Raw genomic sequence first — 15,994 nt, 5'->3', positions numbered from 1 at the left:
CCTTAGGAACTCAGTCAAGTAATTGCCAGACCATTATTCATTGAACATTGTGGTATTTAAAAAAGGGCCAAAATACATCCCTGAAAATTACAGACCAGTTAGCCTAACCTCAATAGTATGTAAGCTCTTGGAGGGGATGATAAGGGACTATATACAAGATTTTAATAATGAAAACTGTATCATTAGCAGTAATCAGCATGGATTCATGAAGAATCATTCTTGCCAAACCAATCTATTAACATTCTATGAGGTGGTGAGCTGCCATCTAGATAAAGGAAGGCCCGTAGACGTGGTGTATCTGAATTTTGCAAAAGCATTTGACACAGTTCCCCATAAACGTTTATTGTACAAAGTAAGGTCTATTGGCATGAGTTCAGAGGGTGGTGATGGGGAGTACTCTGAATGGTCAGGGGTGGAAAGTGGTGTCCCCCAGGGTTCTGTGTTTGGACCAATCCTATTGAATTCATTCATAAATGACCTGGGGGATGGGGCAAACAGTTCAATCTCTGTATAAGCAGGGCAATAACTTATCCGCAAAATGTGTAAACCTTGCAAGAAGATCTGAACATATTAATGAGGTTTAATGTGGAAAAATGTAAAATAATGCATTTGGGTGGCAAAAATATGAATGCAATCTACTCACTGGGGTAGAGAACTTCTGGGGGAATCAAGGATGGAAAATTTACTGTGGGTGATTGGCATGAGCTGGCTGGATGACATACATGTGCACATGCACATGTCGACTGCTATACTCCACTGTCACTATCTACAGCAGGATTTTGTTAGTAAGCCCAAGCCAATGAAGTTGCCACATATGAGCAAGGTAAGCCAAGAGCAACAACGCTGCTGTTCTGTTGCTTTATTCATCACTGATAGGTTCATGTAGTCGCCTGGCTCTTAACAGACTAAATAGTGCGATAGCAAAGCAGTATTGTGCTTGGCTTATTATTTATACATCATACATGCTACACAGGGATACAGAGCTGGTTTTCTAAATAATATATTTTTATTAAAATTTAACCAGTTCCCGCCCAGCCACAGTACATTTACATTTACACATGCGCACGCCGACTGTTATACTGCACTGTCACTATCTACAGCAGGATTTTGGCAGTACTGTAGGTCCTGGCCAAAGATTTATTGATGAGACCTTCTGATTAGCTGTAGCCAATCACAGCACAGAGTCCTGTGTTTACAAACACACAGAGCTCTGTACACAGATCAGTAATCTGGCTGTTTCGGTAAAGCAGGGAGAAAAAACAACCAGATCTGTTAGTAAAAGCAGCACATATTACACATACTACACTTGTTAGGCACACAGTCAACCCCTTGATTGCCCCTTGATGTTAATCCCTTCCCAGCCATCAATGCAGTGTGCAGTATTATATCTGATCACTGCTTCACATCACATTGATGTCAGTGTCACTCAGTGTACCTTCCAGCGAGAGCTTGTTAGTGCCAGACTGCCCGCCACACTATCACAGTCCCACTATAAGTCCCTGATCACTGCCATTACAAGTATAACATCATAGCTGCACAAATTCCAGTATATACTGTATACCATCATTTGTAGATGCTATAACTTTCACACAAACCAATTATTATACACTTATTAGGATTTTTTTTTTTTTTTTTTTTTACCAAAGATATGTAGCAGAATACATTTTGGTCTACATTTATGAGGAAATTTGGTTTTCTTTATTGGATATGTTTTATAACATAAAGTAGAATATATTGTGTTCTTTTTATATAATAAAAATAAAAAACCTATTGGTTATCAAATACCACCAAAAGAAAGCTCTATTTGTGTGAAAAAATGATATAAATGTATTTGCATACAGTGTTGCATGACCGTGCAAATGCCAGTTAAAGTAGCACAGTGCTAAATAGCAAAACATGCTCTGGTCACAAAGGGGGCAAAATCTTCAGGCAGCCAAGTGGTTAAAATACAAAAAATGTCAACATTGCTGGCACTTTGGTTGGGAGAAGGAGATGGATAGAGAGAACCAACATTGCTATTCTGTGGCGCTGGTCACTAATGTCAGGTTATCTGGGTGACAACATGTGACACTGTTTAAATACTATTTTTGTTGCTTGGAGTTCTACTTCAAAAGTGAATTAAATATTTCAAAGCTGTAAGTGCAAAAAAATCCTGGTGTTAAACGTTGAACTTCATTGTCTTTTAAAAATGTTTTGCTCACAGGGCATTGTTATGGTGACTGCACGCTGCAAAACTTCAAATTGTTTTTTTTTTTAGTTTTACAGCTGTTCATGCTCCAACTACTGCGTTCCATTCAGTGTTTTTCTATATACTGTATTTCACATTTATTTTTAGATGGCCAGATGATTAGAAACTGAACATACCATATTACATATTTATAATGTTTGTAAAACAGACAATATATACTACTTTGAATAGTAAATCATTAAATATTTATTGACAGTAAAATAAATGCCTAAATAAAACCACACTCATGAGGAATACATTTCTAAGAGCAAAATAACATACTTAATACAGAAATAATCTTTTTTTTTTTTTTTTTTTCCTTTACAGAAGGCCTGAGTCACATGGGAATAGTTAGGTCTCATTCAAACATGTGTACTTGAGCATACGCCCATGCAAGGGCTGTGTTTGCCTGCAAGGGAATGCAGAGATGTTCAATGCATCTGTGTGCCGGCAGTACCATTCATGAGAATTGAGACATGTTGGCTGCACGTACACAGCCATTGCTCCCAATTTGACAGCTGTGTGGATATGGCTCCCGGAAGAAAGACAGAGTGCAATGAGGGCTGTGCACCCACCTGGATGTCAAATTGGGAGCAGTGGCCAAGCAGCCACTGCATCCCAATTGACGTGAATGGGATGGCCTATACACAGAGGCACAGAACGCCCGTACATCTTCTGCAGGCAGAATACAGCCCTCACACAGGGCCATGGGTTTGGATGTGTACGGGTTTTGGTCCCCAATCGCACACTGTCTGCCTTCCATGACCCAAAACCATATAGATGTCAAACTGAAATCAGTGGTTGCTTTTGTGCAGCCACTGTGTCCCAACTAACACGAATGGGACTGCCTGCAAGCAGATCCACATAACACCTGTGCATCACATACAGGACCCTCACATGGATGTATGATCAGAATCATGCATGTGTTTTGACACTCATTGCAGGATTGGAATACAACCTCTAACACAGGGTTTCTCAACTCCAGTCCTCAAGGCGCCCCAACAGGCCATGTTTTCAGGATTTCCATTATTTTGCACAGGTGATTTGATCACTTTCACTGCCTTAGTAATTACCACAGCCATTTCATCTGAGGGAAATCCTGAAAACATGACCTGTTGGGGCGCCTTGAGGACTGGAGTTGAGAAACACTGCTCTAACATGTTCAAATTCTCAACATATTTAAATTTAATACAGCAATATGCTCCCCCATTCATGTTCCAAATAGCAACCTAAAAATGAATTTCAATATTTCAAGTTCTCAGCAAGTTGATTTTTATATGTAGGAGCGAAGTGCCAGAATTGCCCTGGATGGGAAGTGGTTAAAATTAGAGTAATTTCACTTTTTCTTTGACTCCAATGCTCTTTGTCAGTATGGGGAAATTTTGGAAAATTTCAATAAAGCAGAAACTGTACATTTTGCATATCCCTCCTAGTTATACAGAAAACATTTATTGCTTATCACAATGAGTTTCAGCATGAGTGAGGGGGTGCATTCCCAAGCTGAGTGCCAGGCTGATTGAAAGATCTGAGTATGCACCTAGGAATAACAGTGACTACTAGGTGGTGCCTATAGACTGTTGCTATTAGTTGGCACCTGGGCCTTATAGCTATGTTATTGCAAGATATATTAGACAGACAGTAGGAGAGACATTCTTGTACAGCATAGTTTACCAATTAATAAGTGTGTATATAAGTTAACAACTGAAATCATTGTTTTTCTATTTGTAATAACTTAACATGAGGCACATCCATTACAATATGTTGCATATATGTTCCAGCAATCCATGGGGCAATGGGTCAAAAACATTAGTATTTATACCTGTGTTTGAGTCTCATTATGCTTCATTATTTCTGCGTGATGTATTCTGAAAGAACATCCTTTGAATTTATGGTACATTAATGTTCCATAAATGCCTCTTCTTTATATCCTTCTCATGAGACGTCTTACTAATGGCCAAGTCTTTTAAAGATGTAGCAATTCTCTTTGGCACTAGAATAGTATGCGTGACTCATATTCAATTAATACAAGAAATGTATGGTTTCCTCTTTTCATAACCCAGCAAATGAAAATGGATACAGTCTGCTGTATCCTTGTAAAGCTTTAGCTGTTTCACACAGAGAGATATACATTGTCAAGGTTTTTGAGTTATTAACTTAATTCATGTAAGTATAATACATTCATGAAAAACTAGGGCTATAAGTGGATGAAGGGCTCAGATGGACACTTAAAAAGCAGAAAGAGCAAAAGGTTAGCTAAGCAAATTTTCTTCTGAAGTTTATTCAAGTCTGATTTTTAATGCTCTGTGCTCATTAGTTAGTTTATACATCGTAGTACATGCACAAAAAACCCCACAATAAAAACGTCTGCCACTACGATTTTGTTGAGAAGAAAATCCCCTCCAGTATAATAAAGATATTAGACTGTTTTTGCAGGTTCCTTATTTTCCATGTTCTGGGAAAAATGAAAACTCTAATTACCGTTATCTTTGCACAACTGATTTCTGAAAGGGCGTGTCTGCCTTTAATGCTTATCAGTTTCAGTGCTGTTATGAGAAAAACGAATGTGTCTGCACCCCTTTGGCTGAAGAGAAGCTTCAAGGCCCATTTACACTGTTATGTTATTGTAACACTTACATTAGCATGCACATTACATGTATTAGTGCAATGAGGTGCCACTGATTTTGAATGGCACCCCAACACATGCATAAAACATATATGTGCTGCAGCGCAATATATGGTAATGATGCTTGGCCATTTTTTGTGCTTTCTAGGGCATTAACAGCTCTTGGGAAGTAGCATAAATTAAAGTGCTACATAATGCAACACAACAGAACATAAAGGTGTAAATAGGCCCTAATGCCCTGTACACACGACCTGGTTTTCCCATCGGAATAAACTCTGAAGGTTTTTCCGACAGAGTTCCGACAGAGTTCCGACGGAATTCCGCTCAAGCTGTCTTGCATACACACGGTCACACCAAATTCTGACCGTCCAGAACGCGGTGACGTACAACACGTATGACGGGACTAGAAAACAGAAGTTCAATAGCCAGTAGCCAATGGCTTCCGTCTCATACTTGCTTCAGAGCATGCATCGTTTTTGGTACGTCGGAACAGCATACAGACAAGCGGTTTTCCCGATAGGAATTGGTTCCGTCGGAAAAATTTACAACATGTTCTCTTTCTAAGTCTGTCAGAATTTTGGACATAAAAAGTCCGATGGGGCATACACACGATCAGAATATACATTGAAAAGCTCCCGTTGGACTTTTTCTGTCTGACATTCCACTCGTGTGTACACGGCATGAGAGTATCTTACCAAAATTAAACCCCTGTTAAAGGAGTGCTTGTAATATGACTTACAGCTAGTTTCATACTTCTGAGAAAATCAGTGAGACAATTAAAGAAGAAGAAAAGTATATTTCTGCTGGGAATTCTTAAAGCATACAATGTACAAAACACCTCAAATTTTAAATATTGCAGGACAGCAACCATTTAGTTATTTTTACACTTTTAGAAAACAACAGTAGTTTCAGATTGAGTTGAAAAAGCAATTTTTAATAACATTCAATTAGAAAAGTCATTTATCCTGACTTAAGACCCACAAGTGTTTTCATTATTTTATATTATATTAATGATCCTTTCTTTTGAACAAATTACAGACCGCACCATAATTTTTACCACTCACGATATGGACGAGGCAGATTATCTAAGTGACAGAATTGTCATCATTCAACAGGGCAGGTTAAAATGTTATGGTTCTCCATCATCTTTTAAAGAAAAGTATACACAAGGTTATGAACTGATTCTTACAAAACAGGTAAGTAATTATGTGTTTTCATTTTAGGTAATCATCTGTCCGTAATATCTTCTGGTAAACAGTCATCATACATCCTCAAAAGACATGCAAACTATCAGTTTGATATTGACTCACTGATAATAAATGATAACAATATACAAACAAGGCTGTTGCCAATGGATAGTTGCAATCTGATAACTACAGCCAGCACGTTTGTAAAAATTATTCTAGGCCACACCAAGCTGAAGCAAATACAAAAAAAAAAAAAAGAACACAGCAACAATGAAGTTATTAGTATGCAATGAGTTTTAGTTTTTGTACTTCTGGGCTTCATTTACTTTTTTAAAATTTGATTTGCTGTCGAGGTCCAAATTTGAAAAATGCATATGAATTTACTAACAAGCCAGGATACAGACAAGGCATCATAGTTACAGAGTTATGCAAGTTATGCAAGTTAACATTAGATAATGGCTATTTGCTTGTGCAGCAATAGGGATGAGCTTCGAGTTCGAGTCGTTTTGGGGTGTTCGCGGAAAATTAAAAAGCCGCGGAACACCTTTTAAAAGTCTATGGGAGAAATTAAAAGTGCTAATTTTAAAGGCTTATATGCATGCTATTGTCATAAAAAGTGTTTGGGGACCTGGGTCCTGCCCCAGGGGACATGGATCAATGCAATAAAAAGTTTTAAAAACGGCCGTTTTTTCGGGAGCAGTGATTTTAATAATGCTTAAAGTGAAACAATAAAAGTGTAATATTCCTTTAAATTTCGTACCTGGGGGGTGTCTATAGTATGCCTGTAAAGGGGTGCATGTTTCCCGTGTTTAGAACAGTCTGACAGCAAAATTACATTTCAAAGGAAAAAAAGTAGTTTAAAACTACTCGCAGCTATTAATGAATTGTCGGTCCGACAATACACATAAGAATTCATTGATAAAAACAGCATGGGAATTCCCCACAGGGGAACCCCGAACCAAAATTTAAAAAAAAAATGCGTGGGTGGTCCCCCTAAATTCCATACCAGGCCCTTCAGGTCTGGTATGAATATTAAGGGGAACCCCACGCCATTTTTTTTTTTTTTTAAATCCCCCAAAAATCCATACCAGACCCTTATCCGAGCATGCAACCTGGCAGGCCGCAGGAAAAGAGGGGGGACGAGAGAGCTCCCCCCCCTCCTGAACTGTATCAGGCCACATGCCCTCAACATTGGGAGGGTGCTTTGGGGTATCCCCCAAAGCACCTTGTCCCCATGTTGATGGGGACAAGGGCCTCATCCCAACAACCCTTGCCCAGTGGTTGTGGGGGTCTGCGGGCGGGGGGCTTATTGGAATCTGGAAGCCTCCTTTAACAAGGGGACCCCCAGGTCCCGCCCCCCATGTGAAATGGCTACCATTTCACTAAAAAAGTGTCAAAAATGATAAAAATGACAAGAGACAGTTTTTGATAATTCCTTTATTTAAAGTCTTCTTCTTTCCATCTTCTTTCTTCTATCTTCCTTCGGTTTCTTCCTCCATCTTCTTCTTCCTCTGGTTCTTCCTCCGATCCTCTGCTTCTTGCTCCGGTGTTCTCGTCTGGCATCTTCCTCCACAGCGTCTTCTTCCCTTCTTCGTTCTCGACGCTTCTTGTCTTCTGAAACTTCTTAAATAATGGAGGGCGGTCACCTGTTACCTAACTGGGTGACCCTGCCCCCTCTGACATCATGGGGAAACCCATAGGGAAGTCCCTGTCAAGTCCACGTGCGTCAGATGGGGGCAGAGTCACCGTGTGGCCCCGCCCTCTGTTGTTTAAGAAGTGTCAGAAGATGAGAAGCATCACACTGGGGGTCCCCTTGTTAAAGGGGGCTTCCAGATTCCGATAAGCCCCCCGCCCGCAGATGAGGCCCTTGTCCCCATCAACATGGGGACAAGGTGCTTTGGGGGGACCCCAAAGCACCCTCCCAATGTTGAGGGCATGTGGCCTGGTACGGTTAAGGGGGGGGCGCTCTCTCATCCCCCCTCTTTTCCTGCGGCCTGCCAGATTGCGTGCTTGGATAAGGGTCTGGTATGAATTTTTGGGGGGACCCAACGCCATTTTTTTTTTTTAATTTTGGTGCGGGGTTCCCGTTAAAATCTATACCAGACCCGAAGGGTCTGGTATGGATTTTGAGGGGGACCCCCACGCCATTTTTTAAAAATAATTTTGGTGCGGAGTTCCCCTTAATATCCATACCAGATCTGAAGGGCCTGGTATGGAATTTAGGGGGACCCCCACGCCATTTTTTTCTTAAATTTTGGTTCGGGGTTCCCCTGTGGGGAAATCCTATGCCCTTTTTATCAATGAACTTTTATGTATATTGTCGGACTGACAATTCATTAATAGCCGCGAGTAGTTTTAAATGACTTTTTTTCCTTTGAAATGTCATTTTGCTGTCAGACTGTTCTAAACACGGGAAACATGCGCCCCTTTACAGGCATACTATAGACACCCCCACGTATGACATTTAAAGGAATATTACACTTTTATTGTTTCACTTTAAGCATTATTAAAATCACTGCTCCCGAAAAAACGGCCGTTTTTAAAACTTTTTTTTGCATTGATCCATGTCCCCTGGGGCAGGACCCAGGTCCCCAAACACTTTTTGTGACAATAACTTGCATATAAGCCTTTAAAATTAGCACTTTTAATTATTCATGTTCGAGTCCCATAGACTTTAACGGTGTTCGTGTGTTCGAACAAATTTTTTGCCTGTTCGCATGTTCTGGTGCGAACCGAACAGGGGTGTGTTCGCCTCATCCTTATGCAGCAACTACTTCTTGGAAATAAGAGATCCAAATTATTGGGGAGAACTCTAGACCAGAGGTTCTTTAATGTTTTAATCTGAGGACCTACATGAGAAATGGGGTCCCAAGAGGAGAATTGTTACTAAAATGGCAGAAAAGCCATACAAAGACAAAAAGCAATGGCAGTATAATAAAACAATGATAACATTAACACAAACCATAAATATAACATCTCTGTATTTATAATATATCATGGGGGGGGGGGGTTGCACAAGGACTGCTCATAGGAACCACTGTGGAACAAACTTAACTGGTAATACGATGCAAGCTAGCTACCCACAGCTGTCTGTCAGGCTTACAGGCTAATTCTTTATAAGATGACTCACCTTTCCAGTCTGCCCTGCTATTGAAGAGTTTCTTATGTTTGCTATCATGCCATGGTTGCATTGTTAAAAAATGCCTATGTAGCTTGCTATATTTAAGACATTTAATATTAAGAACTTCTCTACAAAAATACATTGCAGACAGTCTCCTCAATTTTGCAAGATCTAGTAAAGCCAAATGATTTTTTTTTTTTTAACTGTATTGTTTAGTAGTAGACATATTTAACTAGCTTAACCTCCTTACCTCGCTCTCTTGTCTGGTAAAAGGTTATGAAAAGCAGGAAACGTCTATAAAATGCATGTAATTGTGCCTTCTGATTGATTTCATCACCAGTGAGTCATGGAGGCATGAGGATTTAGCTTATGTAAAGAACTGTTGATTGGATTTTATAAACAGTTTCCTGGATTACAAAGAACTGGAATACAAAGAACATTAATCAACAGCAAAAACTCTGAGTAAAAACTCATCAGATAAAAGGACCTCACTGCATAAAGAGGTCAATATGTGTGTGTATCCATATAAACGAAATGTAAGGGCATCTTTGCTCCTTCCACCACTTCCAGTCAGCAAGGGTTGTAGAGATTCTCCCATTCCAGCAAAAAATAAGAGAGCTTGTGGGGATGAACAAAGTTGTCACTAAATGATATATTGCTCACACATGCCATGTGCCCATTTGGAATTACACCCCAAAATACATTCTGCTGGTTCTCCTGAGTACGGGGATACCACATGTGTGGGACTTTTTGGGAGCCTAGCTGCGTACGTTGCACCGAAATCCAATCAACGCCTTAGGGATTTCTAAGGGCGTAAATTTTTGATTTCACTCTTCACTACCTATCACAGTTTCAAAGGCCATAAAATGCCAAGATAGCACAAACCCCCCCAAATTACCCCATTTTGGAAAGTCACCCCAAGCTATTTGCTGAGAGGCATGGTGAGTATTTTGCAGCTCATTTGTTTTTGAAAATGAGGAAAGAAAAGAAAAATGTATTTTTTTTCTTTTTTCAATTTTCAAAACTTTGTGACAAAAAACTAAATCTGCAAAATACTCACCATACCTCTCAGCAAATAGCTTGGGGTGTCTACTTTCCAAAATGGGGTCATTTGGGGGGGGGGGGTTGTGCCATCTGGGCATTCCATGGCCTCCGAAACTGTGATAGGTAGTGAGGAGTGAAATAAAAAATGTACGCCCTTAGAAAGCCTGAAGGCGGTGCTTAGTTTTCGGGGTCCCGTACACGGCTAGGCTCCCACAAAATCTCACACATGTGGTATCCCCGTACTCAGGAGAAGCAACAGAATGTATTTTGGGGTGTAATTTCACATATGCCCATGGCATGTTTGAACAATATATCATTTAGTGACAACTTTGTGCAAATAAAAAAAAAAAAATGTCTTTTTCCTGCAGCTTGTGTCAAAATATAAAATATTCCATGGACTCGACATGCCTCTCAGCAAATAGCTTGGGCTGTCTAGTTTCCAAAATGGGGTCATTTGGGGGAGGGTTTGAACTGGCCTGGCATTTTATGCACAACATTTAGAAGCTTATGTCACACATCACCCACTCTTCTAACCACTTTCTGACACTTTTTGAAAAAATAATTTTTTTTGCAAGAAAATTACTTTGAACCCCCAAAAATTATATATTTTTTTAAAGCAGAGGTCCTACAGATTAAAATGGTGGGTGTTTCATTTTTTTTCACACAGTATTTGCGCAGCGATTTTTCAAACGCATTTTTTTTTTTTAAACACACTTTTTTAATTTTAATGCACTAAAACGCACTATATTGCCCAAATGTCTGATGAAATAAAAAAGATGATCTTAGGCCGAGTACATGGATACCAAACACGGCATGCTTTAAAATTGCGCACAAACGTGCAGCGGCGACAAACTACATACATTTTTAAAAGCCTTTAAATGTCTTTACAGGTTACCACTTTAGATTTACGGAGGAGGTCTACTGCTAAAATTACTGCTCTCAATATGACCTTCGTGGTGATACCTCACATGCATGGTGAAAGTGCTGTTTACATATGACGCCAGACTGCCGCTTGCGTTCGCGTTTGCGCGAGAGCAGGGGGGGGGGCAGGGATGCTTTTTTTTTTTTTTTTTTTTTTTTTAATTATTTATTTTGCTTTTTTATTTTATTTTTAAACTGTTTCTTTCATTTATATTTTTTTTATCATTTTCATTGTTATCTCAGGGAATGTAAATATCCCCTATGGTAGCAATAGGTAGTGACAGGTACTCTTTTTTGAAAAAATTGGGGTCTATTAGACCTAGATCTCTCCTCTGCCCTCAAAGCATCTGAGCACACCAAGATCAGTGTGGTAAAATGCTTTCCCAATTTCCCAATGGCGCTGTTTGTATCCAAGTCATGAAATCGAAGTCATGAAATGCTTGTAGCTTACGGTTTCTTAGGCCATAGAGATGGTTGGAGCCATTCTGGTCTCTGATCAGCTCTATGGTCAGCTGGCAGAACCACCGGTTGCATTCTCAGGTTCCCTGTTGGGACAGGAGAGCCAGAGAAAATCATGGAAGATGGTGGGAGAGGGTGACATTCTCTCTCACTGCTTGTAAATGCAGTCTAGAGGCTAATTAGCCACTAGGATTGCTTTTACATGAAAGCCGACCGCTGGATGAAAAGAATGATACCAAGATGATACCTAAGCCTGCAGGCATCATTCTGGTATAACCACTCAAAGTCCCAGCAACATACCAGTACGTTGCTGGTCCTTGTTGGGCATATATTGTAATCTTTTTTTTCATGCAGCCTGTGGGCTGAACGAAAAAAGAGATTGATCGGTGGGTATGCCCACCATTAGAATACCTCCCTTCACCCACCCACCCACTTCTAATCATGGGCATACATGCACAATTTATATATGCCGAAGCATGGGGGCATCCGCCCCAAAAGTTTGGAGCAAATTGCTCCTCCACCACTGCTGCCCCCATACTTCGGCAAATATGCTCTTTTTTTAACTGTGGTGGTAAAATCACCTCCGACAGCGCTAGAGTCACGGCTTTATGTATCATGGGAGCAAACGCTGTTGCTGTCAAGATAAAAAAAATCCACGCTGCAGCTGAATGGTGTTCCTGCTAAGCAAATGATGGTTAACAATAAAACAAAGTAACATTACAGTATAACAGTAAGACATACCATACCTGCAAAGCAAAAATAGTAAAAAATAAAACATTTTTTAACGCAACCTGTGCCTAAAATATATATATGCATCCGCCCCAAAAGTTAGGAGCAAATCGCTCCTCCACCCCTGCTGCCCCCATACTTCGACATATATGCTCTTTTTTTAACTGTGGTGGTGAAACCCTGTGACCCTGAGACCCTGTGAAAGTGTGCCTAGTCTGTGCAATGCTGTACCCTACGCTAAAACTCAACTAGTGTATGGTAGCGCTCAAAACATTCACCAATGCAAAGACCAGGATTGTCAGGACAGGAGGGACAATAATAGCGGGTTTCACGCCTATATCCGCGCTTTCTACAGACACAACATTTTCTTTGGGGGGCTCGTTGGGTAGGGGTACTCGGGAGGACATAAGGAAAATGCCTCTCATGCAGCCGACTTACTGCATTTGGATTGGGAAGGTGAAGTGGAGCACCGTCTGGAAACAGAAGGGCTCTGACGATCTCTTCCTGAAATTTAAGGAAGGATCCAGTCCATCCTGAAGCTCTGTATAGCACATGAGCGTTCAGCAAAGCCAATTGAAATAAGTATACAGACACTTTTTTATACCAGCATCTTGCCTTACAGGCAACTAGGTACGGGACTAGGGATGAGCCGAACACCCCCCTGTTCGGTTCGCACCAGAACATGCGAACAGGAAAAAAGTTCGTTCGAACACGCGAACACCGTTAAAGTCTATGGGACACGAACATGAATAATCAAAAGTGCTAATTTTAAAGGCTAATATGCAAGTTATTGTCATAAAAAGTGTTTGGGGACCTGGGTCTTGCCCCAGGGGACATGGATCAATGCAAAAAAAAGTTTTAAAAACGGCCGTTTTTTCAGGAGCAGTGATTTTAATAATGCTTAAAGTCAAACAATAAAAGTGTAATATCCCTTTAAATTTCGTACCTGGGGGGTGTCTATAGTATGCCTGTAAAGGGGCGCATGTTTCCTGTGTTTAGAACAGTCTGACAGCAAAATGACATTTTGAAGGAAAAAACTCATTTAAAACTACCCGCGGCTTTTGCATTGCCGACAATACACATAGAAGTTCATTGATAAAAACGGCATGGGAATTCCCCAAAGGGGAACCCCGAACCAAAATTTAAAAAATAAAATAACGTGGGAGTCCCCCTAAATTCCACACCAGGCCCTTCAGGTCTGGTATGGATATTAAGGGGAACCCCGGCCAAAATTAAAAAAAAAATGACGTGGGGTTCCCCCTAAATTCAATACCAGACCCTTCAGGTCTGGTATGGATTTTAAGGGGAACCCCGCGCCAAAAAAAAAAAAAAAAAAAACGGCGTGGGGTCCCCCCAAAAATCCATACCAGACCCTTAACCGAGCACGCAACCTGGCAGGCCGCAGGAAAAGAGGGGGGGACGAGAGTGCGGCCCCCCCCCCTCCTGAACCGTACCAGGCCACATGCCCTCAACATTGGGAGGGTGCTTTGGGGTAGCCCCCCAAAACACCTTGTCCCCATGTTGATGAGGACAAGGGCCTCATCCCCACAACCCTGGCCGGTGGTTGTGGGGGTCTGTGGGTGGGGGGCTTATCGGAATCTGGAAGCCCCCTTTAACAAAGGGACCCCCAGATCCCGGCCCCCCCCTGTGTGAAATGGTAAGGGGGTACAAAAGTACCCCTACCATTTCACTAAAAAACTGTCAAAAATGTTAAAAATGACAAGAGACAGTTTTTGACAATTCCTTTATTTAAATACTTCTTCTTTCTTCTATCTTCCTTCATCTTCTGGTTCTTCTGGTTCTTCTGGCTCTTCTGGTTCTTCCTCCGGCGTTCTCGTCCAGCATCTCCTCCGCGGCGTCTTCTATCTTCTTCTCCTCGGGCCGCTCCGCATCCATGGCATGGGGGGGAGGCTCCCGCTCTTCTCTTCATCTTCTTCATCTTCTTCCCTTCTTCTTTTCTTCTCTTCTTCTCTTCTTCTCTTCTTCATTTTCTTCTCTGGGCCGCTCCGCACCCATGCTGGCATGGAGGGAGGCTCCCGCTGTGTGACGGCGCTCCTCGTCTGACAATTCTTAAATAACGGGGGCAGGGCCACCCGGTGACCCCGCCCCCCTCTGACGCACGGGACATGACGGGACTTCCCTGTGGCATTCCCCGTGACGTCACAGGGAAGTCCCGTCAAGTCACCGTGCGTCAGAGGGGGGCGGGGTCACCGGGTGGCCCCGCCCCCCGTTATTTAAGAACTGTCAGACGAGGAGCGCCGTCACACAGCGGGAGCCTCCCTCCATGCCAGCATGGGTGCGGAGCGGCCCGGAGAAGAAAATGAAGAAGAGAAGAAAAGAAGAAGAGAAGAAGATGAAGAAGAAGAGAAGAGCGGGAGCCTCCCTCCATGCCATGGGTGCGGAGCGGCCCGAGGAGAAGAAGATAGAAGACGCCGCGGAGGAGATGCTGGACGAGAACGCCGGAGGAAGAACCAGAAGAGCCAGAAGATGAAGGAAGATAGAAGAAAGAAGAAGTATTTAAATAAAGGAATTGTCAAAAACTGTCTCTTGTCATTTTTAACATTTTTGACAGTTTTTTAGTGAAATTACCCCCTTACCATTTCACACAGGGGGGGGCAGGGATCTGGGGGTCCCCTTGTTAAAGGGGGCTTCCAGATTCCGATAAGCCCCCCACCCGCAGACCCCCACAACCACCGGCCAGGGTTGTGGGGATGAGGCCCTTGTCCTCATCAACATGGGGACAAGGTGTTTTGGGGGGCTACCCCAAAGCACCCTCCCAATGTTGAGGGCATGTGGCCTGGTACGGTTCAGGAGGGGGGGGGGCTGCACTCTCGTCCCCCCCTCTTTTCCTGCGGCCTGCCAGGTTGCGTGCTCGGATAAGGGTCTGGTTTGGAATTTAGGGGGAACCCCACGTCATTTTTTTTTTTTAATTTTGGCCAGGGTTCCCCTCAATATCCATATCAGACCTGAAGGGCCTGGTATGGAATTTAGGGGGACTCCCACGTCATTTTTTTTTTTAATTTTGGTTCGGGGTTCCCCTTTGGGGAATTCCCAAGCCGTTTTTATCAATGAACTTCTATGTGTATTGTCGGCAATGCAATAGCCGCGGGTAGTTTTAAATGAGTTTTTTCCTTCAAAATGTCATTTTGCTGTCAGACTGTTCTAAACACAGGAAACATGCGCCCCTTTACAGGCATACTATAGACACCCCCCAGGTACGAAATTTAAAGGGATATTACACTTTTATTGTTTGACTTTAAGCATTATTAAAATCACTGCTCATGAAAAAACGGCCATTTTTAAAACTTTTTTTGCATTGATCCATGTCCCCTGGGGCAGGACCCAGGTCCCCAAACACTTTTTATGACAATAACTTGCATATAAGCCTTTAAAATTAGCACTTTTGATTATTCATGTTCGCGTATTTGAACAAATTTTTTCCCTGTTCGCAAACCGAACAGGGGGGTGTTTGGCTCATCCCTAGTCACCGGCTTCACCTGTTGCCTTTTATATACTTCCTTCCTGCTACTTCCTGTCCAGCCTCCCATGTGCTTCTCTATTTAAATTCCACTCAAACCAGTTTCTGGTTGCTTGAGCAACACTTGTGCCTGAGCGCCCTTTGTGTAACCTGTTTAACCTGACTTCTCGTGAACCGATCTCTTGTGTACCGACTCGGCTAGTTC

The 15,994-nt window shown here is 41.9% G+C and overlaps 1 protein-coding gene across 1 annotated transcript in view; it reads left to right on the top strand.

The window, feature by feature from the left end:
• Window positions 1–15,994, top strand: part of LOC141145985 (glucosylceramide transporter ABCA12-like) — a 327,299-nt gene that overhangs the window by 175,552 nt on the left and 135,753 nt on the right. Inside the window, exon 6 of the mRNA XM_073632770.1 lies at window positions 5,889–6,046. Coding sequence (XP_073488871.1) covers window positions 5,889–6,046 — 158 coding nt within the window. The remainder of the gene's footprint in view (window positions 1–5,888; window positions 6,047–15,994) is intronic.

The sequence above is a fragment of the Aquarana catesbeiana genome, linkage group LG05 (genome assembly GCF_042186555.1).
Source record: "Aquarana catesbeiana isolate 2022-GZ linkage group LG05, ASM4218655v1, whole genome shotgun sequence".
Taxonomy (NCBI): domain Eukaryota; kingdom Metazoa; phylum Chordata; class Amphibia; order Anura; family Ranidae; genus Aquarana; species Aquarana catesbeiana.
Note: the sequence above shows the minus strand (reverse complement) of the source record. Positions and strands in the feature narration are given on the sequence as shown.